Source organism: Panulirus ornatus, chromosome 61 (assembly GCF_036320965.1).
Source record: "Panulirus ornatus isolate Po-2019 chromosome 61, ASM3632096v1, whole genome shotgun sequence".
Classification (NCBI taxonomy): Eukaryota; Metazoa; Arthropoda; class Malacostraca; order Decapoda; family Palinuridae; genus Panulirus; species Panulirus ornatus.
Window position 1 is genome coordinate 723964 of NC_092284.1, and position 27800 is coordinate 751763.

At 43.4% G+C, this 27800-nt stretch overlaps 1 protein-coding gene across 6 annotated transcripts in view; it reads left to right on the plus strand.

Moving 5' to 3' along the window:
* The first annotated feature begins 343 nt into the window (after positions 1–343).
* LOC139767418 (sodium-independent sulfate anion transporter-like) overlaps positions 344–27800 on the plus strand; it is a 61057-nt gene continuing 33600 nt past the window's right edge. For 2 of the 6 annotated variants that reach the window (XM_071696777.1, XM_071696780.1), the window contains exons 1-4: positions 344–502; positions 24846–24925; positions 25157–25336; positions 26033–26228. In XM_071696777.1, coding sequence (XP_071552878.1) covers positions 24884–24925; positions 25157–25336; positions 26033–26228 — 418 coding nt within the window. In that variant the 5' untranslated portion in view covers positions 344–502; positions 24846–24883. Of the gene's footprint in view, positions 503–4629; positions 4670–10588; positions 10610–16369; positions 16554–24845; positions 24926–25156; positions 25337–26032; positions 26229–27800 lie in introns of those variants that run through there. The other 4 variants (XM_071696775.1, XM_071696776.1, XM_071696779.1 and 1 more) reach the window with 3 other exon arrangements.

The window sequence follows — 27800 nt, forward strand, 5'->3', positions numbered from 1 at the left end:
AAATGCCATCATCAACTTGACACATCTTCAGGAACTGATACTTAATATGCAAAAAATTAAGTAAACATTGGTTCTCTTTCTGAGTAAGAGAAATATAGATAATTAGACTGAAAGCAAGTCAAGTATTAAGACAGTGTTTGCAAACAGGATGATGTGGGAGAATGACACTTGCCGAAAAATAATATATCTATCTGATAATATATTGTAAAGTTTTTACATATACATGTATGAGGTATTCACTGTTTATATTATCAATGTAATTATTGGTATATGTTGTAGTGATATAGAATGTATATATATATGTCATGATAATATAAGTCGGTATAAAGTGGGCTGAGTTAGCTGACATGTTGACAAGATGTGAGGTGGGCGCGCCAGCCCACATGGCCACCCTCACTCCGGCCATAACTTGTCCTAATTTGACGATTTTCACCAAGTATGAATATATATATGTGGTCATGAATATGTACGAGAACTTCAGTGATCGTTGCTCAGCCATGAGGTAAGTGTAGAAGTATAATGTTAACTACCATTGTCTTGTAACAACCTACCATCGTTAATGATGATTATGATCATATAATAACCTTGTTACATTATGTTATGAACTTGTGATCATATAATTACTCTTGTTATATTACATTATATGTTATGAACATTTATATATGATCTAGTTTGTCTTGATGTACATACGAAACATTGTAGCTTTACCGCACTATATTACCTAACTACATTAATGACCTTAAGACTACAACTGGTTGTAACTTGTTGTGTTAATTATATTAATGACCCAAAGGTAAGACTACAACTGGTTGTAATTTGTTATGTTGACTACATTAATAACCTTAAGACTAGAACTGGTTATAACTTGTTGATTACATTGATGACCTTAAGGTAAGACTACAACTGGTTGTAATTTATGTTGATTACATTGATGACCTTAAGGTAAGACTATAACTGGTTGTAACTTGTTGTGTTGACTACATTGATTCCATGTTGTACTAAGACCGGTAGTTTGTGATATAATGTTCATTAACTGTAACTATCCCTCATAATTACCTTTAGTTATTAAATGATTAAGTTGACGTAAAGTTGATGTAGAATTATGTGTGAAGCGATATGATATGTGATGGAACGAGAAGACAGTACCTTTGTTGTCTGGGTACGTAAGGCACTCGTGTACTACAACATCACCATATAATGAAACATTCTATAACCTTCCCTAGTGGTTGTAGTAGATGTAGTAGTAGATATATACCACCAGCAACCTCACAAGCCTTCCCTAGTAGTTGTAGTTGTAGTAGTAGATGAATCAGTAGTAGTATTGTACTATTCTCCTGCATTTTGTCCATGTACTTCATCCTTGCTCACCATTTTAGTTTACAGTCTTCGTGTAAACTGTCAGATTATTGTAGACATTTTATCTCTTTCCTTTAGTATTTGCTGTTGTTGATGTCTTCACGGAACTGCATAACCAAAGTTTGTCAAACCTACTAGGTTGTCTGTCTTTTTTCTGTGTTCTCGATCATCAACACTCGTAGGCAAAATATTGTCCTCACAGATGAGCAGATCGTACTGTTTGGTATTGCTTTACGTAAGGATGAATATGTGTGCCATGGTCGTGTTGCACAATTCATGTATAAGTTTGAAATCAGTTTTATTTGTTGCTCGTGTATTAAAGCATTGAGAAAGTAGTTTTTCTTATTTGATATATAAGCTTACATAACCAACTCAAAAATCAGTTAGTTGGTCGCCATGACAGGGGTTATGTATGATGTAAGAATGAAGTTTGTGTTATGTACTATATTTGGTTTATCATGCTGGAGATAATATGTTTAAAGTTTCGCAGACAAACAGGCAGATTCATGGGTTACTCGCAGAACAGATTTTTTACGTGTAAGATGCTGTAGAAATGGAAGTGCCAAAAAATTATGGAAGTAACAGTAGTGATGGTAAGCTATAAAGATAATCTCTCTGAAGTTTTTGACAAAAGAAAATTGATTTCAGCTGTATTACATTAACTGAACACTGTCTCACCTCATTAATAACCGCAGAAGATGGTAAAGCCAAAGACATCATTGAGAACAGTCCCTTGGAAACTGGTAGATCAATGTTGTCTGACATTTTTTGGCTCATGTAACAGTCCTAAACAAATTCATAAAGAATTTATTTATAATGAACAAAGGAAATTTATGAAAGTCCGGAATAATTTTGTAAATTCTCTCAGTGTTGCAGAAATGAAACCTGTATTTCCATGCAGATTGAATATAGAAAAACAAGCAAGAAAGTATATATAACATATTTTTGAAATGATAAAGTTTTAAACCAAAGTTACTCAATTCCATTTTGGAAATACTTCTCTCCAAAACATCAATTAAATGACTTAAAGAATTTATTGCATGCTGTTTTTGAAGCATTGTGCTGGTGGAGAGGCTGAAGTGAGGAAGAGTGAGTGTGCTTTAAAGGGTTATGCTGATGATAATGGAGGTTTATAGATATTTTTTGTATGGTGATAAGAGTGGAGAAGCCTCGTGTTCTTAACTTAGCCATTTCATAGTGACTCAAACTACTTGACATTTCAAGTTTAATCAGAGTCATGTCTCCTTTTTCATAGCAGACAAGTTGGCAAAAGCGAGATTTACAATAAGAGTATGTCTCGGAGACCTTTCATCTATCACCAGTCCCACAACCCTAATGTATAAAAAGATGATTTCATAGCTTGTCAGACTCCAAGTTTAAAGGCAAGTGCTTGTTACTACAGTGACTCTGTATACTTCATTACTTTACAGTGTAGTGTTTTACGTACATGCCAACCATTGTAATGACTATACGGTCATATCCAAGCAGGGCTTGTAAATGGCAAAAGCAGATCAACAATAAGTCATGATACTAACAAGTCGCTGGATCTTTCAACAGCTGTGTCAACCGTATTCATGTTTGCATACGATACACTTGTGTGTCTGTTTCAGTTGTTCCTATGTGTTCACTTGATTTCAGCCATTTCGTTATTTGGAAGCACAAATTTTTCAGTTGATCTGAAGATGTAGATATGATGATGGGCATCTCTCCTGAAACATTTAAATATATGAATCTTGTTTACAGTGCAAAAAGAAATACAGTCCGTGGGAACTGCAGTTTCTTTGTTACAATGTAAAGGCGTTGTGGTTGCTCATGTAATACTGGACGAAAGTGTTATTGTTGTCTTGACACACATTGAACTGTAACCTCTGTGATTTCAATCATTATTTTGGTTTTGTTAAAACCAGTGTTGCCAGCAGTGATGACTTAGCCGGTTGAATATTTCTATATGCTGGTCCACATGATATGACCTGGGCAAGACTGTACAGGCCGTCATCAGGGTTTACAGATAAAGATGAGTAAGTTACAGAGGTGCACTGAAGGTCACGTATATTCAGTGGATAAACACAGCATGGTACAGGATGGAAAGAACAGTGGATGTATAACAATGCTGCTTGGGGCCATTTCTATGCATTACATAGACAGGCACATTACTGTTTCATTCCCAATTTTGTTTTCCTCATTTTTGGATCTTGTAATCTTAACAGTAGTGTTTTTTGTTTTTCTTTTTACCATAAAACTGGAATAGCTTTAGACAGTGTACCTGTTCCTGGTACATTAATTCTATCTTGAATTTCTAAACTTCTATCTTGGAAGATGTAAGATATTGTGATGACCTCTATAGGGAGATTAGAGGGTCAAGATCATGGTAATAGTTTATCTTGATGATGGATAAGCGTTGTAGGGGATAATGGAGACAGTCAGAAATTTAAGGTTAAGGAGATAGTTAGGGCTAGGGAAGTGACAGTCATCAGGTTAAGGCGAGAGAGACAGTTATGACTGCATGATATACAGTCAACAGTTTTTGGTTGAGAAGACTGGGTGTTGAGGCAGTGGGCAGTTTAAGATTTGTACTTAGTGTGTGTGGACGGTGGTAGCCACAGTTGCCTAGATCGAGGTATGTACATCGGTGTACGTGTGTGTGTGTACATTGGTAGCCACAGTTGCCTAGATCGAGGTATGTACATCAGTGTATGTGTGTGTGTATACATTGGTAGCCACAGTTGCCTAGATCAAGGTATGTACATCAGTGTACGTGTGATAGTATTTCAAGGGTTAGTACGTACTGCTGTTGGTGCACTGTGTCAGGACGGTAGTAGTAATGGCCTAGTGTACTACTGTGTGAGGTGCACCCTCACCAGCCGGTCCTGGTACATGAGAGGCATCTCATGACTCAGCTTCACCATCACAGTCTCACAGGTCACCATGATTAATCAGGCAGGAGCAGAGTACCCCAGCCTCACGCTCAACCTTCTCTTAACTCATTCTAACTCCCTTAACCCCATCCCCCTCATTGTGGCTCTTGTGTGTTGACCATGTTTATCCCTCCCCTTCCTCATGCCTGTCTCATGTCACCACTCACCTCACTGTACCTCACAAGGATAGATACACAGTAGGTGTCACTAGGCGAGTACTCGCTCCCTCATGATTATTTGTCCCTTCCCCTCCCCCTCCTGCACCTGCCATGTTGGGAGTGGAGTCCCCCCCCACATGTGATGCGCCCCATCCCGCCCTTCATCCCCCCGTGGTGTGGGGCTGGCTGGCTGAGCGGTTCAGTATGAGTGTGTGCAGTGTGAGCTACGCGTCATGGCTGGTAGGTGATCCACTCTTACTTGTGACGTTTACACACACACACACACACGCACACACGCACAGAGCCGCGCTCTGTGTGCGTGTGTGTATATATGTGTGCGTGTGTGTGTGTGTGTGCGCGTGTGTGGTATGTGTGCGTATGTGTGGTATGTGTGCGTATGTGTGTGTGTGTGTGTGTGTTATCAGTTTGTATGAAGGGAACAGTAAAGCGAGTGATGCTCATATGTTTTACCGATGTCTTTAATATGAACATTTGGTTTGTTTACTATCACAATGTGTACACAGTTCATGTGTGGTGCTACCTGTGTATGTATGTATGTGTAGATGGTGTGGGAACGTATGCTCACTTCCTACTATGTGAACAACAGTGTTTCCTGGTAGTATGGTAGGACCATTATGGTTATGAGGGTCTCCTGGTAGTATGGTAGGACCATTATGGTTATGAGGGTCTCCTGGTAGTATGGTAGGACCATTATGGTTATGAGGGTCTCCTGGTAGTATGGTAGGACCATTATGGTTATGAGGGTCTCCTGGTAGTATGGTAGGACCATTATGGTTATGAGGGTCTCCTGGTAGTATGGTAGGACCATTATGGTTATGAGGGTCTCCTGGTAGTATGGTAGGACCATTATGGTTATGAGGGTCTCCTGGTAGTATGGTAGGACCATTATGGTTATGAGGGTCTCCTGGTAGTATGGTAGGACCATTATGGTTATGAGGGTCTCCTGGTAGTATGGTAGGACCATTATGAGGGTCTCCTGGTAGTATGGTAGGACCATTATGAGGGTCTCCTGGTAGTATGGTAGGACCATTATGGTTATGAGGGTCTCCTGGTAGTATGGTAGGACCATTATGAGGGTCTCCTGGTAGTATGGTAGGACCATTATGGTTATGAGGGTCTCCTGGTAGTATGGTAGGACCATTATGGTTATGAGGGTCTCCTGGTAGTATGGTAGGACCATTATGGTTATGAGGGTCTCCTGGTAGTATGGTAGGACCATTATGAGTGTCTCCTGGTAGTATGGTAGGACCATTATGAGTGTCTCCTGGTAGTATGGTAGGACCATTATGGTTATGAGGGTCTCCTGGTAGTATGGTAGGACCATTATGAGGGTCTCCTGGTAGTATGGTAGGACCATTATGAGGGTCTCCTGGTAGTATGGTAGGACCATTATGGTTATGAGGGTCTCCTGGTAGTATGGTAGGACCATTATGGTTATGAGGGTCTCCTGGTAGTATGGTAGGACCATTATGAGTGTCTCCTGGTAGTATGGTAGGACCATTATGAGGGTCAGCCTCGTTGTACCTTCCTGCTAATCTTCTCTTGATTTATATATTTACAATATTACGCCGGCACATGGACCGTACCGTTCCGGTCGTTCCTTATTGTGGCGCTACCTTGCACGTACCGTTCCAGCGGTACCTTGGTCGTACCGTTCCAGCGGTACCTTGCTCGTACCGTTCCAGCGGTACCTTGCTCGTACCGTTCCAGCGGTACCTTGCTCGTACCGTTCCAGCGGTACCTTGCTCGTACCGTTCCAGCGGTACCTTGCTCGTACCGTTCCAGCGGTACCGTACCGTTCCAGCGGTACCTTGCTCGTACCGTTCCAGCGGTACCTTGCTCGTACCGTTCCAGCGGTACCTTGCTCGTACCGTTCCAGCGGTACCTTGCTCGTACCGTTCCAGCGGTACCTTGCACGTACCGTTCCAGCGGTACCTTGGTCGTTCCGTTCCAGCGGTACCTTGGTCGTACCGTTCCAGCGGTACCTTGCTCGTACCGTTCCAGCGGTACCTTGGTCGTACCGTTCCAGCGGTACCTTGGTCGTTCCGTTCCAGCGGTACCTTGGTCGTACCGTTCCAGCGGTACCTTGCTCGTGCCGTTCCAGCGGTACCTTGGTCGTACCGTTCCAGCGGTACCTTGGTCGTACCGTTCCAGCGGTACCTTGCTCGTACCGTTCCAGCGGTACCTTGGTCGTACCGTTCCAGCGGTACCTTGCTCGTACCGTTCCAGCGGTACCTTGCTCGTACCGTTCCAGCGGTACCTTGCACGTACCGTTCCAGCGGTACCTTGGTCGTTCCGTTCCAGCGGTACCTTGGTCGTACCGTTCCAGCGGTACCTTGGTCGTTCCGTCGTCAGGTTGGGTGTGTGAGCTGGCCAGGTTTACATCAGATGTGGAAGGTCTCGTCCTTGAGGATCGGTTGACCGTGACCGAAGTAATTGTGTGAAGAAATATAAACTTTGTTTCTTGTGGCCCGTCACACCTCACCACATCTTAATGTCAACTTTTAAGGTCGACTTTCACAGGTTACTTCTGTATCACCTCAGATACCATCATAACCTCAGATCTTGTTTACCATCATAACCTCAGATCTTGTTTACCATCATAACCTCAGATCTTCTTTACCATCACAACCTCAGATCTTGTTTACCATCATAACCTCAGATCTTCTTTACCATCATAACCTCAGATCTTGTTTACCATCACAACCTCAGATCTTGTTTACCATCATAACCTCAGATCTTGTTTACCATCATAACCTCAGATCTTGTTTACCATCACAACCTCAGATCTTGTTTACCATCATAACCTCAGATCTTGTTTACCATCATAACCTCAGATCTTGTTTACCATCACAACCTCAGATCTTGTTTACCATCACAACCTCAGATCTTGTTTACCATCACAACCTCAGATCTTGTTTACCATCACAACCTCAGATCTTGTTTACCATCATAACCTCGTCTGTTTACCATGATAACCTCAGATCTTGTTTACCATCATAACCTCGTCTGTTTACCATGATAACCTCATCTTGTTTACCATCATAACCTCGTCTGTTTACCATGATAACCTCAGATCTTGTTTACCATGATAACCTCGTCTGTTTACCATGATAACCTCAGATCTTGTTTACCATCATAACCTCAGATCTTGTTTACCATGATAACCTCAGATCTTGTTTACCATGATAACCTCAGATCTTGTTTACCATGATAACCTCGTCTGTTTACATACCACTTCACAACTGATGGTATGATTCACTCCCTTGTGTGCTGGCCAGTCATTCTTCACACAAGAACTTACTGATCCCAACCTTGGGACACCTTCACCTGTTAAGGTCCCAGTGTTGAACCTTGGGACACCTTCACCTGTTAAGGTCCCAGTGTTGAACCTTGGGACACCTTCAGCTGTTAAGGTCCCAGTGTTGAACCTTGGGACACCTTCAGCTGTTAAGGTCCCAGTGTTGAACCTTGGGACACCTTCACCTGTTAAGGTCCCAGTGTTGAACCTTGGGACACCTTCACCTGTTAAGGTCCCAGTGTTGAACCTTGGGACACCTTCAGCTGTTAAGGTCCCAGTGTTGAACCTTGGGACACCTTCAGCTGTTAAGGTCCCAGTGTTGAACCTTGGGACACCTTCAGCTGTTAAGATCCCAGTGATGAACCTTGGGACACCTTCAGCTGTTAAGATCCCAGTGTTGAACCTTGGGACACCTTCAGCTGTTAAGGTCCCAGTGTTGAACCTTGGGACACCTTCAGCTGTTAAGGTCCCAGTGTTGAACCTTGGGACACCTTCAGCTGTTAAGATCCCAGTGTTGAACCTTGGGACACCTTCAGCTGTTAAGGTCCCAGTGTTGAACCTTGGGACACCTTCAGCTGTTAAGGTCCCAGTGTTGAACCTTGGGACACCTTCAGCTGTTAAGATCCCAGTGATGAACCTTGGGACACCTTCAGCTGTTAAGGTCCCAGTGTTGAACCTTGGGACACCTTCAGCTGTTAAGGTCCCAGTGTTGAACCTTGGAACACCTTCAGCTGTTAAGGTCCCAGTGTTGAACCTTGGGACACCTTCAGCTGTTAAGGTCCCAGTGCTGAACCTTGGGACACCTTCAGCTGTTAAGGTCCCAGTGTTCTTCTATCCTCCATAATGGGCCGGTTTAAGATGTGTGGTATAGTCCCGTGCAACTCTTCTCTCTTCCTTTTGTTACGATGGTTGTCGTGGTCGTATGTGTGGCCACCAAACTGCATGGCACCGTGCGGACGTCCGCCCACAGTCAACCCAGCTGTTCATCCCTCCCAAGGTGGGTTGGTCGCTATCATGGGCACGTGACCCAGGCTGGGATATATATATATATATGCATGTCAGTAGACAGGTCATGTTGACGTGTGTCCTGATGTGGGACTCTGGTGGCCACACAGGTGTGGGACGATACACACACACACACGCACACACACACACACACTATTTCCTGCTGGTGTTCATGGTTGTGGTTCATCCATTCAATGTGTGTGTGTGTGTGTGTGTGTGTGTGTGTGTGTGGCCCAGCACCTGTGTTGGTTATGGGCCGCTCTGGCACCACTGTTTTTTTTTCTTTTATTTTTTACACGAGGGGCAAGGAAGGAGGGAGGGGGGGCGGCCAAGGTTCACCAGTTGGTCCAGTTATGTACATTGTAATGTGTGGGGGGGGGTGTAGCAGGTGTGGACCCCCCCCCACACACACACACACACACCTGGCACCAGAACACTTGTTTCCCCCCCTCCCCTCCCCCTCCTCCTGACGTACGATGTACATGTGTGATTTTAGCTGCCTTGCGTCGTCGCACCTGTCCCCCCCACACACACACCTGTAGCTCATGTGGTCCCTAGTGTGGGATATATATGATCCCTGGGATAGTGTACCAACATTACCACCCACCACGTCGTCCCAGTGTGTGTCGTACAAGGTCGACTAATGGTGTGCAGGACGGTACGACCTCTGTGTGTGTGTGCAGGACGGTACGACCTGTGTGTGTGTGTGTGCAGGACGGTACGACCTCTGTGTGTGTGTGTGCAGGACGGTACGACCAGTGTGTGTGTGTGCAGGACGGTACGACCTGTGTGTGTGTGCAGGACGGTACGACCTCTGTGTGTGTGTGCAGGACGGTACGACCTGTGTGTGTGTGCAGGACGGTACGACCTCTGTGTGTGTGTGCAGGACGGTACGACCTGTGTGTGTGCAGGACGGTACGACCTGTGTGTGTGTGTGTGCAGGACGGTACGACCTGTGTGTGTGTGCAGGACGGTACGACCTCTGTGTGTGTGTGTGTGCAGGACGATACGACCTGTGTGTGTGCAGGACGGTACGACCTGTGTGTGTGTGTGTGCAGGACGGTACGACCTGTGTGTGTGTGCAGGACGGTACGACCTCTGTGTGTGTGTGTGCAGGACGGTACGACCTGTGTGTGTGCAGGACGGTACGACCTGTGTGTGTGTGTGTGTGTGCAGAACGGTACGACCTGTGTGTTGGAGTTGAACTATGAGGGTCTTGGTCCAGGATAAGACGACTGTGCCTAGCAGGAGGGGTCGTGACCTTGTGCTTGAGTCGTTCCCAGCGGTCAGGGGTCGTTCCCAGCGGTCAGGGGTCGTTCCCAGGGGTCAGGAGTCGTTCCCAGGGGTCAAGGGTCGTTCCCAGCGTTCAAGGGTCGTTCGTACTAGGGCGGGGGGGGGGAGGTGGAGTGGTTGTGGGAAGTCGTTGAGTGATCATGAGATAAGATGAGTGTGGCCAACCAGTTAGCCAGCCAGGCCTCATGAATACATATGTGGCCACATATATGAGGCAGTGGATCATGTGTTCATCATATCATGATATATATTAACCTTAAAGTGTGTGGATATATATATATATATATATATATATATATATATATATATATATATATATATATATATATATATAAAATGTTAAGAATATAATGTTTATGAGTACACAGGTTCTAATGCTCTCTCTCTCTCTCTCTCTCTCTCTCTCTCTCTCTCTCTCTCTCTCTCTCTCTCTCTCTCTCTCTCTCTCACTCTGGACCGCCAGAGTGTTGCAGTTGAGGTTGTGAACGTGTTCTGGGGTTGTTCCTGTGTACAACCTCTTCAGCCATCACCTGTGTGACCGACCCTGGTGGTTCATGCAGGTTAGTGTGCAACATAACAACACTCTATATATATATATATATCTGGCTTCCACAACACGGTATTATGTAGCGTCTGCACACGGTATTATGTAGCGTCTGTACACGGTATTATGTACCGTCTGTACACGGTATTATGTAGTGTGTGTACACGGTATTATGTAGCGTCTGCACACGGTATTATGTAGCGTCTGTACACGGTATTATGTACCGTCTGTACACGGTATTATGTAGTGTGTGTACACGGTATTATGTAGCGTCTGCACACGGTATTATGTAGCGTGTGTGTTACCACTTGGTTCTCGACCCACATAACATCCATATGGAACCACGGTGTTGACCACGTCAAGTGTTGTTGTTGTTGTTGTTGTCACATAGGGAATACTAAACATAAAGGTTATTATGTCTTGTTGAGTTGGTTGTTACGAAACATGATCTTGTTAGTCATGTATCTTGCCAATTATGCCTCCCTGGTACTGACAAGGTACGAATACATAACACACATACGAAGGAACTACATGTGTACACACATGTGTTGCAATGTTACATATTAAGCTGCCTCTCATACTTGTGGTTATAATTGTTAATTTATTTATGGTTGTCATCTGTACACACACACACACACACACACTTTTATAACCCCAGCACGAAGAACCTTCCATCCTGGCTCTCTCTTGTACACTTCCCAATCACACGCGATCCTTCGTGATGGTGTCGCCTCACCTGTTGTCTCTCTCTCTCTCGATGTGGCACATATTTGGTTGTGTTAGAGTTTACATTATATGGTCAACTACACCTGGATGGTGTGGTTATTATGAGCCACGTTACTTTACGTCAGTTGTAATGGCCTGTTACGGGCGGCACTGTAGGTAGTTAGGTTGTTACCTGGCTGGGCGTGATGACGCACACGTGTTGTGAAGGACAGAGACAAGTTGTCCCAAGATTGGTGTGGCCTGTTGAAGAGAAACGGACTTGTGGGTTGAGGACTGTACATGATGATGTACCGTGCACCTTGTGTGTGTGTGTGTACCTGTGTGTGTGTGTGTTGTGTGTGTGGTCATAAGTAGGTCATGAGGGGGTTGGTGTGGTGTTGGTCAGAGATCATGTGGTGGTCATGTGTGACATGCACAACGTGTCTACACCAAACCATTATACACTTCCTCCATCCTGACCACTGTATACATGACACACACACACACACACACACACACACACACACACACACACACACACACACACACAACACACACACACACACACAGAGTGTACATTGTAACTCAGTGTAAAGTGTGTAAGTAAGGAATTGGGATTAGATGAATCAGCGAGATATATATGTACACATGTGTCTGTATGTGTGTGTGTGTGTGTGTGTGTGTGCCATGTCATCAACACCACCACAACCTCCACAAGGTTTGTGTGTACCTACGATTATGTACATGTACGTACGTGTGTATGTGTGTACAGCAACAGTTCGTCCTCCAAGTATTCATGTTTGTTTACATAGCACAAGTTGAGTGTGTGAGACATATTAAGTTCTCATATTATGCTACACTTCCCTACTGCTCTGGTCCACGTTCATCCTGGCCACTGTACACTCCTGGTCCACGTTCATCCTGGCCACTGTACACTCCTGGCCCAGGTTTACCCTGGCCACTGTACACTCCTGGTCCACGTTCATCCTGGCCACTGTACACTCCTGGTCCACGTTCATCCTGGCCACTGTACACTCCTGGTCCACGTTCATCCTGGCCACTGTACACTCCTGGTCCACGTTCATCCTGGCCACTGTACACTCCTGGCCCACGTTCATCCTGGCCACTGTACACTCCTGGCCCAGGTTTATCCTGGCCAGGAGTGTACAGTGGCCAAGGGTGATGGTGTTCAGTTAGCATCATGTGTTGGGGTGAGCCAGTGTATCATGGTATCTTCTCTTGTCAAAATAAGTATCAAACTTTAGCATCATATATTCATATCTTCCTCTCATTGTCGTCATATATATATATATATATATATATATATATATATATATATATATATATATATATATATATATATATATATATATATTCCTGGGGATAGGGGAGAAAGAATACTTCCCACGTATTCCCTGCGTGTCGTAGAAGGCGACTAAAAGGGGAGGGAGCGGGGGGCTGGAAATCCTCCCCTCTCGTTTTTTTTTTTAATTTTCCAAAAGAAGGAACAGAGAATTGGGCCAGGTGAGGGTATTCCCTCAAAGGCCCAGTCCTCTGTTCTTAACGCTACCTCGCTGATGCGGGAAATGGCGAATAGTTTGAAAGAAAAAAGAAAGAATATATATATATATATATATATATATATATATATATATATATATATATATATATATATATATATATATATATATATATATATGAGACGTAGATGGTTGTGTGTGTGTGTGGTGTATTGTGGTATATCTTCTCGTGTACTAAGAACAACTTACCTTCCCCTGACGTGTAGCGCTACGCCTGTCATGTGTGTGTGTGTGTGTGTGTGTGTGTGTAGACAGGGTCGTCTGTGGTTGACTTGGTGGCGCGCCGTCACCACAGGTGTAGGGGAGCAGGGTGTTGTAGAGCGGGTGCGGCGGACGTGTATGTAGCACCGGGGCCTGACTGAGTCTGTATCGTGGTAACGGGCGGACGTGTTATGAATAATTATTGTGGTACACACACACACACACACACACACACACACACACACACACACACACACACACGTCATTAATATTAAACCACACCACAGCAGACAACATTACATATTACCACAGTTATCTGGCTTGCATGGGCCAGGCTTGATATGGCAGTAGGTACTACATAGTTATGTACTTGTGTGTATATATATATATATATATATATATATATATATATATATATATGTATATATATGTGTGTGTGTGTGTGTGTGTGTGTGTGTGTGTGTGTGTGTGTGTGTGATTGTCGACATGTTGTCAATGGGTTGAATCAGGGCATGTGAAGCGTCTGGGGTAAACCATGGAAAGTTCTGTGGGGCCTGGATTTGGAAAGGGAGCTGTGGTTTCGGTGCATTATACATGACAGCTAGAGACTGAGTGTGAACGAATGGGGCCTTTGTGGTCTGTTCCTAGCGCTGCCTCGCGCACATGCAGGGGGGAGTGGGCTGTCACTTCATGTGTGGCGGGGTGGCGACGGGAATGGATGAAGGCATCAAGTATGGATATGTACATGTGTATGTATGTATATCTGTGTATGTATGTATATATATGTATACGTTGAGATGTATAGGTATGTATATGTGCGTGTGTGGACATGTATGTATATACATGTGTATGTGGGTGGGTTGGGCCATTCTTTCGTGTTTCCTTACGCTACCTCGCTAACGTGGGAGACAGCGACTAAGTATATTAGATAAATAAATAGAATATATATATATATATATATATATATATATATATATATATATATATATATATATATATATATATATAAAAATATATATATATTTATTTGTTATTTTTATTATACTTTGTCGCTGTCTCCCGCGTTTGCGAGGTAGCGCAAGGAAACAGACGAAAGAAATGGCCCAACCCCCCCCCCCCCCCCATACACATGTATATACATACGTCCACACACGCAAATATACATACCTACACAGCTTTCCATGGTTTACCCCAGACGCTTCACATGCCTTGATTCAATCCACTGACAGCACGTCAACCCCGGTATACCACATCGCTCCAATTCACTCTATTCCTTGCCCTCCTTTCACCCTCCTGCATGTTCAGGCCCCGATCACACAAAATCTTTTTCACTCCATCTTTCCACCTCCAATTTGGTCTCCCTCTTCTCCTTGTTCCCTCCACCTCCGACACATATATCCTCTTGGTCAATCTTTCCTCACTCATCCTCTCCATGTGCCCAAACCACTTCAAAACACCCTCTTCTGCTCTCTCAACCACGCTCTTTTTATTTCCACACATCTCTCTTACCCTTACGTTACTCACTCGATCAAACCACCTCACACCACACATTGTCCTCAAACATCTCATTTCCAGCACATCCATCCTCCTGCGCACAACTCTATCCATAGCCCACGCCTCGCAACCATACAACATTGTTGGAACCACTATTCCTTCAAACATACCCATTTTTGCTTTCCGAGATAATGTTCTCGACTTTCACACATTCTTCAAGGCCCCCAGGATTTTCGCCCCCTCCCCCACCCTATGATCCACTTCCGCTTCCATGGTTCCATCAGCTGCCAGATCCACTCCCAGATATCTAAAACACTTCACTTCCTCCAGTTTTTCTCCATTCAAACTCACCTCCCAATTGACTTGATCCTCAACCCTACTGTACCTGATAACCTTGCTCTTATTCACATTTACTCTTAACTTTCTTCTTCCACACACTTTACCAAACTCAGTCACCAGCTTCTGCAGTTTCTCACATGAATCAGCCACCAGCGCTGTATATATATATATATATATATATATATATATATATATATATATATATATATATATATATATATATATGTATATACGTACTAGTAGGTATATATGTAGGTGATTAGGTAATTACTGTCTGGGGAAATAACGTGTTGTTAGGTTAGGTTGTAGTGGTTGTGGAATGTTGTTGTACCCACAACCAGTACATGTGTTGTGTTATCTGGGTGCGTGTTGTTCAGCAGGTATGAACACCACCTGGTTATTAATGGTGTCAACAATGTATTATTGTCTTCTTATCTGTACTGTGGCTCGTACTCCTCCATCATCACACATTATCGTGACTCTGGCACGCCCGACCTAATTGTAAGTCTGGCCTGCGTGTGACGCTGCCGTACCTCTGACTGGCAGGGTGTTATCTTACGTCTGGCAGACAGGATATTATCGAACTAGTACAGTGATATGATCGACAATGTTATCGTACGGAGGTACGCCATATATACACGTAGTTTCGTTATCATGTGTGACTTGTGGACATTAACGTGTCATTATCGACTACATAATTGTCGAACATATATTGCTTTACGTCACTACCACCGGCAGATGGTGCGTCGTACATCTGGCAGATGGAGTTAACCAAGATGATAATAATAATAATAATAATTTGAAAATTAAGAAAAAACTTTGATAATTAATATGCACATGTTGCTTAAGTTCATCATATACATGAGGAAGGATTTGTTATATTTGTCTAATATCGTACACCTGGCGCCTCTATAATGTTTTTCATACGTCTGGCAATAGCAGATGCTTTGTATGGTAAAGTCTTCAAACCAATGTTTATTATGTGTAAGTTTAGTTTGGTTTTATATAAGTAAAGTTTATTATTTAATACCTTAAGTATGATGACAATCCCTGTTATGTAATAACCCTTAAATACCAGAACTTACATTGTATATTTAGTATTATACCACTAAGTACGACAGCTTCAACCCTTCAGTATGGTTCTTCGTCGTCATACTGTTGTCGTACGTGTGGCAGCCTGCGTTGCGTCGTTATCGTACAGCGTATAAATGAGGTATTGTTTCATCACGTCACGTATTTGATAACTGAAGAATCATGATACACTAGACTGAATCACACACTCATGCGTCTGGCAGTCAGTGAGGCATGCTGGGCAGTCTTAGTGAAGTTATCGTACCGCAGATAGGTTTGTTCTCGTTAAAAGATATCGGTTGTTTACGTTTTTGTTATCGTGGCAGCCAGGACAGACCCGGTGAAGTTGTCGTACCGCTGATAAGCTGAAATTTGTTATATGGCGACAGCATTTAACGAGAGGGTTATCTAGCGCCGTGTGTGTGAGGCAGTACAGGAGGCGCTACTCACTCTCCAGAGTATTGGAGTACCACTTGACCTGTGTGGTGTCTCTGTAACTCGAGTACGACTTGAGAGGTGGTCCTCAGCAACGCTCATCCTCGCTACCATACACATTATTGACCTGACCTGGTAAGTCTGGTGTGTGTAGGAGGCAGGCAGGCTGGAGGAGATGTTATTCAATATATGTATGTCAATGTCTGGATCTGTTCATGGTTGTAGACCTCGTTCGTGGGAACCATGTCTGTTGTTTACCTTGATGTGTTCCTTGTTTTCTTTCTGATGTTACTTGTTTGGTGTTCAGATAAGGTGTGTACTGGTGGCTTATTATACACATATTGTCTCTGCAGCTGTGGCCGAAGTAAACTATCCTGGCGAGGCACAGTTTACTGTAAACTATCATGTGGGTAAACAACTTATGTAAACTACCATGTGGGTAAACAACTTATGTAAACTGTGGATAAACAACTTGTAAACTATCATGTGGGTAAACAACTTATGTAAATATCATGGGGTAAACTTTGTTTACTGTGGATAAACAACTTGTAAACTATCATGTGGGTAAACAACATATGTAAATATCATGTAGGGTAAACTTTTGTTTACTGGATAAACAACTTGTAAACTATCATGTGGGTAAACAACTTATGTAAATATCATGTAGGGTAAACTTTTGTTTACTGTGGAGAAACAACTTGTAAACTATCATGTGGGTAAACAACTTATGTAAATATCATGTGGGGTAAACTTTTGTTTACTGTGGAGAAACAACTTGTAAACTATCATGTGGGTAAACAACATATGTAAATATCATGTAGGGTAAACTTTTGTTTACTGTGGAGAAACAACTTGTAAACTATCATGTGGGTAGACAACTTTTGTAAACTATCATGTGGGTAAACAACACGACGACACATTTATGACCACACACACATTTTGACCTGAACCATCATCATGTCAAAGGTCAGCCCGTTGTATCACAAACATCGTACCTTCATGCTGAACGTATCGTACCATCTTGCCCAAAGTGTCGTACCATCTTGCCCAAAGTGTCGTACAGCCTTGCCCAAAGTATCGTACCATCCTGCCCAAAGTGTCGTACCATCCTGCCCAAAGTGTCGTACCATCTTGCTCAAGGTGTCGTACAGCCTTGCCCAAAGTGTCGTACAGCCTTGCCCAAAGTGTCGTACCATCTTGCCCAAAGTGTCGTACCATCTTGCCCAAAGTGTCGTACAGCCTTGCCCAAAGTGTCGTACCGTCTTGCCCAAGGTGTCGTACAGCCTTGCCCAAAGTGTCGTACCATCCTGCCCAAAGTGTCGTACAGCCTTGCCCAAAGTGTCGTACAGCCTTGCCCAAAGTGTCGTACAGCCTTGCCCAAAGTGTCGTACCATCCTGCCCAAAGTGTCGTACCATCCTGCCCAAAGTGTCGTACAGCCTTGCCCAAAGTGATGACACAAGTTGTGGGTTATTCATAACGTTATAATGCAAGAAGAATCAAGAAGTGTATGTTGTAGTGATGGCGGGAGGGTCAGGTAAATACATGATGACAGCGTCAGTTCAATCGCATCTTCACTACGTCGGTTGTGGCCGCCATAATGTATTTGTTTTTCCTTTTCCTTACTGAAGTTAATAATGAAGTTGTGAGGTTCAACGTGTTCTTATACATGACTTTTCTGACTAACAAGTTGTTGTGTTGTACATTGTGTTATTAATAATGTTGTAGCCATCATCATAACTACAACCAGGAATGATTGTAGAATATGTTGTGATGAATGTGTCTTTTCTGCACAGTAAGAAACAATTGTTGTGTAGATTGTGTTATGAAATTACAGGAAGACTTGTTATCACGTGTATATCAACACACAGGTCACTCCTCCATCCTGCACTTGACCTGACCCTCATGTAATGACCTTAACCAGGTCAGTCGGTAGACGCGTGCGCAACAGGTTCAAGCCATGACCCGCCCCAGGTCAGCAGGTTGTGGTAACCATGGCTGACCTGGTCGGTCGTTACGTCAGGTAATCCAGGTCAGGTTTACGGGTAAGCTACAGGTATTAAACACGTGTGTGTGAGTGTGATTAGGCGGTAATGACCCGAGATTAACCTTCACATTATCTCTTATCATTGGGTCACCTTGATCGTGCGGGGGGGGGGGGGGGGGGTACATGACGCCCCACATTAGTAGGTAGCACGCGTCGTAGGTAGGTAGGTAGCTACGTGTCTCGGTTGTGTGAGTGTTATATGGATCTGCCCTGATGATGATGATGATGTGATGATCACACGAAACTGCACTTGGCAACTTATTCCATTTCCTGGGTCGTGGATTACACGTGGGGGTTAGGGCCCTGCAGGCCAGCTGGCTGGACTTACTGCTGAATTAAGCCTCCTTAACTACCATACCCTCGTGAGGGTGGTTCACCCCCCCCCCCCCCCCCCCCAGCCGTCATGGTGCAGCTGAAGGTCCAGTAGGGATGTGTGGATATGGACGTTCATGAACGTAATCACCAACGTATAGACACTGGCTACGGAGGTCCGTGTGTGTGTGTGTGTACGTCAGGTCCCGGCGTAGCATGGTGTACATATGTGCCTCACACACACACACACACGTACGTACGTATGTGTGTGTGTGTGTGTACGTCAGGTCCCGGCGTAGCATGGTGTACATATGTGCCTCACACACACACACACGTACGTACGTGTGTGTGTGTGTGTGTGTGTGTGTGTACGTCAGGTCCCGGCGTAGCGTGGTGTACATATGTGCCTCACACACACACACACACGTACGTACGTGTGTGTGTGTGTGTGTGTGTACGTCAGGTCCCGGCGTAGCATGGTGTACGTATGTGCCTCACACACACACACACACACGTACGTATGTGTGTGTGTGTGTACGTCAGGTCCCGGCGTAGCATGGTGTACGTATGTGCCTCACACACACACACACACACGTACGTATGTGTGTGTGTGTACGTCAGGTCCCGGCGTAGCATGGTGTTCGTATGTGCCTCACACACACACACACGTACGTATGTGTGTGTGTGTGTACGTCAGGTCCCGGCGTAGCATGGTGTACGTATGTGCCTCACACACACACACACACGTACGTATGTGTGTGTGTGTGTACGTCAGGTCCCGGCGTAGCATGGTGTACGTATGTGCCTCACACACACACACACACACATACGTACGTACGTATGTGTGTGTGTGTGTACGTCAGGTCCCGGCGTAGCATGGTGTACGTATGTGCCTCACACACACACACACGTACGTACGTATGTGTGTGTGTGTACGTCAGGTCCCGGCGTAGCATGGTGTACGTATGTGCCTCACACACACACACACACACACGTACGTATGTGTGTGTGTGTGTACGTCAGGTCCCGGCGTAGCATGGTGTACGTATGTGCCTCACACACACACACACGTACGTGTGTGGTGCTCCTGTCCATATCTGGTCGACCCCGGATGATGGTGGTAGGTGGGCTGGTAGGTGTAGTGGTGATGGTGGTAGGTAGGTAGATGGGGTGGTAATTAAGATGATATCCACAGCAGTAGTAGAGGGTCAAGAAGGGGTGGGGGGACCACGTAATCTATCGTTATCATAAGTTATGTGTGGGGGGGGGGGCGGGGGAATACAAGACCACCTGGGATGGTGTTCACGTCTTACATGATGGTCTGATAAGGAGGCTGGTCGATGTTTCTGGTCGACCAGTATGGTCCCTCAGGTTTGTGGTCGACCTGTGTTGGTCCTCAGATTCGTAGATGTTTGTGGTCGACCAGTGTTATCCCAGAGGTTGGTAGATGTTTGTGGTCGACCAGTGTCATCCCAGAGGTTGGTAGATGTTTGTGGTCGACCAGTGTTATCCCAGAGGTTGGTAGATGTTTGTGGTCGACCAGTGTTATCCCAGAGGTTGGTAGATGTTTGTGGTCGACCAGTGTTATCCCAGAGGTTGGTAGATGTTTGTGGTCGACCAGTGTCATCCCAGAGGTTGGTAGATGTTTGTGGTCGACCAGTGTTATCCCAGAGGTTGGTAGATGTTTGTGGTCGACCAGTGTCATCCCAGAGGTTGGTAGATGTTTGTGGTCGACCAGTGTTATCCTAGAGGTTGGTAGATGTTTGTGGTCGACCAGTGTTATCCTAGAGGTTGGTAGATGTTTGTGGTCGACCAGTGTCATCCCAGAGGTTGGTAGATGTTTGTGGTCGACCAGTGTCATCCCAGAGGTTGGTAGATGTTTGTGGTCGACCAGTGTTATCCTAGAGGTTGGTAGATGTTTGTGGTCGACCAGTGTTATCCCAGAGGTTGGTAGATGTTTGTGGTCGACCAGTGTCATCCCAGAGGTTGGTAGATGTTTGTGGTCGACCAGTGTCATCCCAGAGGTTGGTAGATGTTTGTGGTCGACCAGTGTTATCCCAGAGGTTGGTAGATGTTTGTGGTCGACCAGTGTTATCCCAGAGGTTGGTAGATGTTTGTGGTCGACCAGTGTTATCCCAGAGGTTGGTAGATGTTTGTGGTCGACCAGTGTCATCCCAGAGGTTGGTAGATGTTTGTGGTCGACCAGTGTTATCCTAGAGGTTGGTAGATGTTTGTGGTCGACCAGTGTTATCCCAGAGGTTGGTAGATGTTTGTGGTCGACCAGTGTTGTTGTGGAGACCATAAGGCACCATCTGTGGCTTGTTCTGGTAACTAGGTCTGTGTTGAGTACCTTGCTTCACTGTGTGGGTACGTTGCTTCACTTTGTGGGTACCTTGCTTCACTGTGTGGGTACATTGCTTCGTGGTGTGGGTACTTTGCTTCACTGTGTGGGTGCCTTGGTTCATGGTGTGGGTACTTTGCTTCAGTGTGTGGGTACCTTGGTTCACTGTGTGGATGCCTTGCTTCAGTGTGTGGTTAGGTACCTTGCTTTACATACAGGACCCACCACCACAGGTCTTATCATGACCCACCACAGATTACCCCGCCCACTTTACCTCCAGCAGAGATGCTGACCTCATTATCACTACCACCCTGTGCCTGCATCACTTTATATTACAACAGTAAAATACATTATTAGATAACACACACACAACCACCAGAATATGGTCGTCGGGTCTGGTTTACGTACATACACACACAAATGATAGAGAAGGTCCTGAGGAGGAGAACAACAGGGACTGTACCAGAAAGAAGAGAGAGGAGTTACAGACAGACAAAGGATGGAGGCTTTAAATGTGCCCAACCCCACCAGTGTACAACTGCCTCCCTGCACAGTAAAAGAGATGGGTCACCACCAGTGTACAACCCCCTCCTCGTACAGTAAAAGAGATGGGTCACCACCAGTGTACAACCCCCTCCTTGTAGAGTACAAGAGATGGGCCCCCAGTAGTGTACAACCCCGTCCTCGAACAGTACAAGAGATAGGTCCCCGCCAGTGTACAACCCCCTCCTCATATAGTACAAGAAATGGACCCCCACCAGTGTACAACTCCCTCCTCCTACAGTACAAGAGATGGGTCCTCCAGTGTATAATCCCCTCCTCGTACAGTACAAGAGATGGGACCCCACCTGTGTACAACTCCCTCCCCATACAGGACAAGAGATGGATTCTCCAGTGTACAACCCCCTTCTTATACAGTACAGTACACACAGATAGGTACAGGGCCCTACACACTGGCTTTACCGTACCTTCCTTTATCCATGTTGTAATAGAATGTTATTCTGTGTGGAGTGGCCACACAGGTGTACATACATACACATGTGATAGTGCAAGGGTTCGAACCTTAGCCATACAACATACGACCGTCCTCTCTCACGTGCGTATTAGTGAGGCACGTGTGTGAAGACCATCAGGTAGGTGGTGGTCGTCACGTAATGATGGGGATGATGTAGTAGTGTGTTAAGGACCTACTACATGTTCTACGTCACCAGTGATAATGTAGTGGTGTCTACCTCACCAGTGGTACAGTAGTGGTGTCTACCTCACCAGTGGTACAGTAGTGGTGTCTCCCTTAACACTGGCATAGTTGTGGCGTCTATCTCAACACTGGTGTAAAGAGGATCATTTCTGGTGTGGTCAGTTAACCAGTGTTTGGAGATAATATTAATGTTATTGTCTTGTTAAGGGTGGTTATAAAGTAGTTATCAGTAACTATCTTGTTAATGGTGGTTATAAATAGTTATCAGTAACTATCTATGTACAAGTTTGACATGATAAATAAAATCACTGTCTAACATGTTAACATTGAAACTTGACTTGCTTAAACATCACCATAATAGTTCTGATTTACTTGCCTGGTTTTTATAGTCATTTCATCTGTATTTGTATATACATTGTGGTGTAGTAATGATCAATACATAAATACAGAGATTATCGTGGTTGCAGAGCGTTTTTGACCAAGTGATCATGCCATGATAATACGAGATAAGATACTACAAGTATACACATCGAAAATGACTGTAGTAAGGGACCCTTCCTAATTCCTATAGTTTGTAGCATTTTGTGTGTACTTGTATCTGTATTTTAGTTCTGTTTTGCACTGGATGACATCACTTGCTGTAGGTTGGTATGAAATACTATGTATGATAACTGGTATGGTTCAGACCTGCCAATTCAGTTTGATGTTATATGAACTAATCTACATACTCTACTTCCTCTTGCTCTCTCAGTCTCCATAATATGTATATCTATCTGATATTTAGGATAGTACATCCTCACTAGCTGCTTGGATGACTGCTACTCGAGAGGGCAAATGTGAACACATTCGTGATGTCAGCTGTCAGGGGTCATTAGGACCAACACTAGTAGTAGCTTGCAGCCACCTACAACATGATGATGTGCACTGGAGGATGTACATTACAAATGCTTTGAATCATATTTCAGTGGCAAAATAATTTGAAGTTTTGAGATGTCTTCTGTATGGCTCCACAATGTTCAATAAATGACTACTGACATTGTGGCTGCTGTTCTGACATTCTGGTTCCTGCTCTAATGTTCTGCCTGCTGTTTTGATACCGTGTCTACTGTTTGGATGACCTGTCTACTATTTTGATGGCCTGTCTACTGTTCTGAAGGCCTGGATGCTCTTTCCATGCTCTGGTTGTTGTTCTGATATCTTGGTTGCCATTTTGAAACATACTGGATGTGTAACATTTGATGATGAGGGATGATCATTTCTTGACGTGTATCTCTTGATCATGGTTCGGACAGTGACACTTTAGCTAAATCAGGTGCATGGAGGTGTTTTGAGGTGTCTGCACAAAGACCGCTGGCTGCCACCTCTCTCATAACTGATCAAGAAATTGGTGCCGCATTTTCTTACCAGCATAGCTAAAGTGTCTCTGTGCATCCATTTGTGATTCTCTGCTTTTACAAGTGCCTCAGTTATTCAGTCCCTTCTAGCCTGGACAGAGTGCTGGGGTTGATAACCCCAGCACTCACAGCCCTGTTTCTCTCACCAGGATGGGCTGGCAACGTGTCTGTCTGGCTCACCAAGATGGTCCAAGGCTCGTACCTGCCCACACCAGAGGAACACGTTTTGTTTACTATATCTTGCAGCTACAGTCTCTTGATGTTGCCAGGCACCTAATTCCTCATGGCTGAAAGCACAGTTGTTTCATACAGAAATATTCATCATATTTACGTTAACATATGTATTGCAGTACAACTCTTGAGCACAACAGTAGGACCTCTGCCTTGCATTTAACCTAACCCTCAAAGGCTCAAGGTAAAGGAAAATTAAAACAACTTATACATAATGAAAAATAGATTGATAATTATAAAACTAGTCATTCTTGGGCATATGTAGCATGGTGTATATAATTATTTTACATATATCATTTATCGAGTGTATGTTTGTATGAAGAATGTAGGAAAAGGGTGTTTGTTCTGTAGTTTTGTTAATCATAACTAACTGTATAATCAAATTAACTATATAGAGGGACTGCACACAGTATAGACAGTTGGAACCTAAGGTGCAGAGGATGAAAAGACACACTAGCCAAGCACTAGGGTGTCTGTATGCTGCTTATTGATTTTCATCATGGTTTGGATGGGATTGATGTTCTAGTGGTCTGTACCAATTCCAACAAACTTAATGCAGTCATGGTGTGGGACTACAACTAAGGATTTCTGGTGGCAGGAGGTGACAGTGACAAGGATGGTGCAGTAGCTTCTTCCCAAACTGTCATATGGAGTTCAGGTGCTGGCTGGAGAGAGTTGGGACGATCATTGTACTAAATATCTTCTTGATCATTAGCATAAGAGGAACCAAGGATTTTGCATGCCTTTTTCTGATACATATACATATGCTGTGGCTACTATGTTACAGAGGGACAGCACTGATAGTGATGTTGGGGTAGGACACAACACTGGCAGTGGTGTGGTGGGGCAGGACACAAGACATGTTAGTGTAATATAAGGAAGTGCTAACGCTAATCTTTGCCACAGTGGATGCGGTGCCCTCGGGTAAGGCCACGGGACACACCATGCCACCGGGTTTCATCAGGAACCTTGGAAGCCTCCTCAACGTAAGTGCTTCTGCAGTCCTCCCTGCCTCAACCCTTTCCTTGTTCTTCAGTTTGGTTCAAGTCTAATAACATATTAATTCTGTGAATATATTGTGATAATCATAACCAGTCTGTGTTCTTAGTGTCTTAAACACTCATAGAATTAGTGTAAAAAGTGTGTTTTTGTGTTACTTGTACTGTGACTGTTTCTGTTGATGGTGTTTCAACAAAAAGGATGCTTAATTCCAACAGAGAAATGTTAACAGTATATTCAGCAAAGAGACCCTCTACAGTCGACTTCCAATCACACGATGGCTTCCTAAGTACAATCTAGAATCTTTAGAGGGCGATGTGATGGCTGGCTTTACTGTAGGCCTCACTGTTATTCCACAGGGCATCGCCTATGCTGAGGTTGCTAAACTACCTGCTAATGTATGTACATTTGGGGTTATACACTTTTTCCTTCATAGTCATTAGAATAAGTTAGATTTTTGTCTACCATATAAAGAGTATATATAACCATATTTATGTAATAATGTAAGTCAGACTTCTTGTTCTTTTCTTGATAATGGTTGTTATAGGCAGCTGAAGGTATGTGTACAGCTAAAGTTTTTATTATACCTTTCAACAATTTCCTTTTCTTGTGTTGCCTCGTTCTGAATTGTGAACACTGAGTAATACTTCTTGCTTAATATGTTAGTATTCATCCCATGCATTCTGTATTAATCATGTATCTTGAACAGCCAGATATATGTTTGTATTCTTTTCATTTAATCTAGTTTTTGTCCATTCCCTTGTCATTGTGTTGTGTGAATCCTTCAGAACAATAAGGAGTACATCTTTTCCAAAAATTGTTTCTCTTCCATCAAGTATGTTCTAATAGACTCTTCTTTAGACACACCTGGTATTGTTGTAACAGTTCCTTTCCTTAATTAGAATACTGTGCTCTAGTTTAACATTGTCTCTGTCTTCTCATTAGAATCTAACTTCTCTTTTTCTCAGGTTATTGATTTTCACTCTTTTTTTTCTAAATATATTAACACAACATAATTCCCCACTTAAAATTATCTAACAGTTCTTCTTTCCTAACTCATTGTGTTCTAACATTCCCTGTCTCTCCACACTCAGTATGGTCTGTACTCAGCCTTCATGGGGTGCTTCGTGTACATGATTTTCGGCAGCAGCAAGGACATCACCATCGGACCCACAGCCATCATGGCCATCATGACTCAGGAATACTCAGGCCATGGTGGACCAGACTATGCTGTATTATTGTGTTTCCTCAGTGGTCTCATAATTCTCACTTCAGGAATTTGTAACTTGGGTATGAAATTTAACGGTGGTTTTTCCTTAATGGTCCACTTAAGTGTATCCATGGCTTTAAATTTATTATAGATTATTTATGTTTGATTTGTTTAGTTAACCATTTCTTGAGTTTTAATATTAATTTTTCAAACATTTTTTTTTTTTGAATTCTTGCTCTTGTTTCATCCATGTATACATGAATGTAGTAAGACCAGTTGATAAGGAGGTAGACCATATGCTTCTATTTGCCTGGTGTGATTGCATGAATACCATTTTACTGCTATATTCCAGCAGCCTCTCTAACAATTTTTTTTCGTGCTAATGAATATGTAAAAATCAGCATCATGCGATATCACTAAAAATATTACCAACCAATCATTATTCAGTGGGCATTCCATATGTTTCATATGGTTTACAATATGCAAGTAACACATTCCACTCATGCACATGACTCAGGGTTGCAGGCACTGTTGAGATCTTGCATAAAACGTATAGGTTAACATAACTGTATTTTATACCTTAAAGTGGTGGAACTGAGATTCTACTGAAGATCTAGCAAGAAGTGCTTTGCAAAATTAACTATAATTGATGGTACTGTAAGTATACTCACCATCTTAATATCAAATCCCACTGTTACAGATTAGATAAAAATATGAAATAGACATCCATTATGTGTTGTTTTATCTCACATAGAAAACTTTTGGTAAGGTAGAACATGACAAAAGCACATAATGTTATTGCCACAGAATAGGCTTAACACGCTAGATTTATGACTCTCATGGTTCAGTATATTTGCTATGATAGTATTGGTAACTTTCAAAATCAAGACATTACTTCATTAAATGACTCACAACTTTTGCTTGTGGTAGCATTATGAACATATTCAGTTTGGTCGAGCCTCGAGAAGACCTATGTAGTAATTTCCATTTGTCTTCATTTCTTCATATATCCTAAGACTTCTTTCTGGTTCTGACATTTAACTTCAGAACTCCATCACACTTCCAGAATTTGGGGTGTGATATGTTTGCCATAAGTTCTCATGTGGGATAGTATTATAGTCACATATTTACAAACTGTAATATCCATTATTTTTTCCAGGTCACAACTGTACAACACCATCACATATTCTTTTGAAATTAGTTGTAGCTTATAACTAAGCATCGCTTAGGCACATGTTAAAGCCACATTTTAAAGCAGTAACTCGTGATTGTCTCTGCGTATTCTTTTAAAATGTAGTGTGGCATTGTTTTACTGCCTCAGCTGTCAACAGTTTGTTTGATCAGGTTGTGACATTATAGAAGCATTACAGAAAATCTTCGGCCATGCCCATATACATATGTCAGCATCCCTTAATCTAGTTATACCAGTAACTAAAGATTATTTGTAGCCGTGATACCTTTCATTGAATTAGTTTTTGTGACTTTGTTACTTGAAACAGTAGTATTGAAGTTTTTAGAGATGCCTTGTAGCAGAAGTAACTGTAAGTGTTGTAATTTTTTCATTATTATCCAAAATATCCATTCAGGAGTTAATTACTTTTACAGTCTGAGTGACACCTGTTTGTTATTTCCTGTTTTTTCTTTTTTTTCAG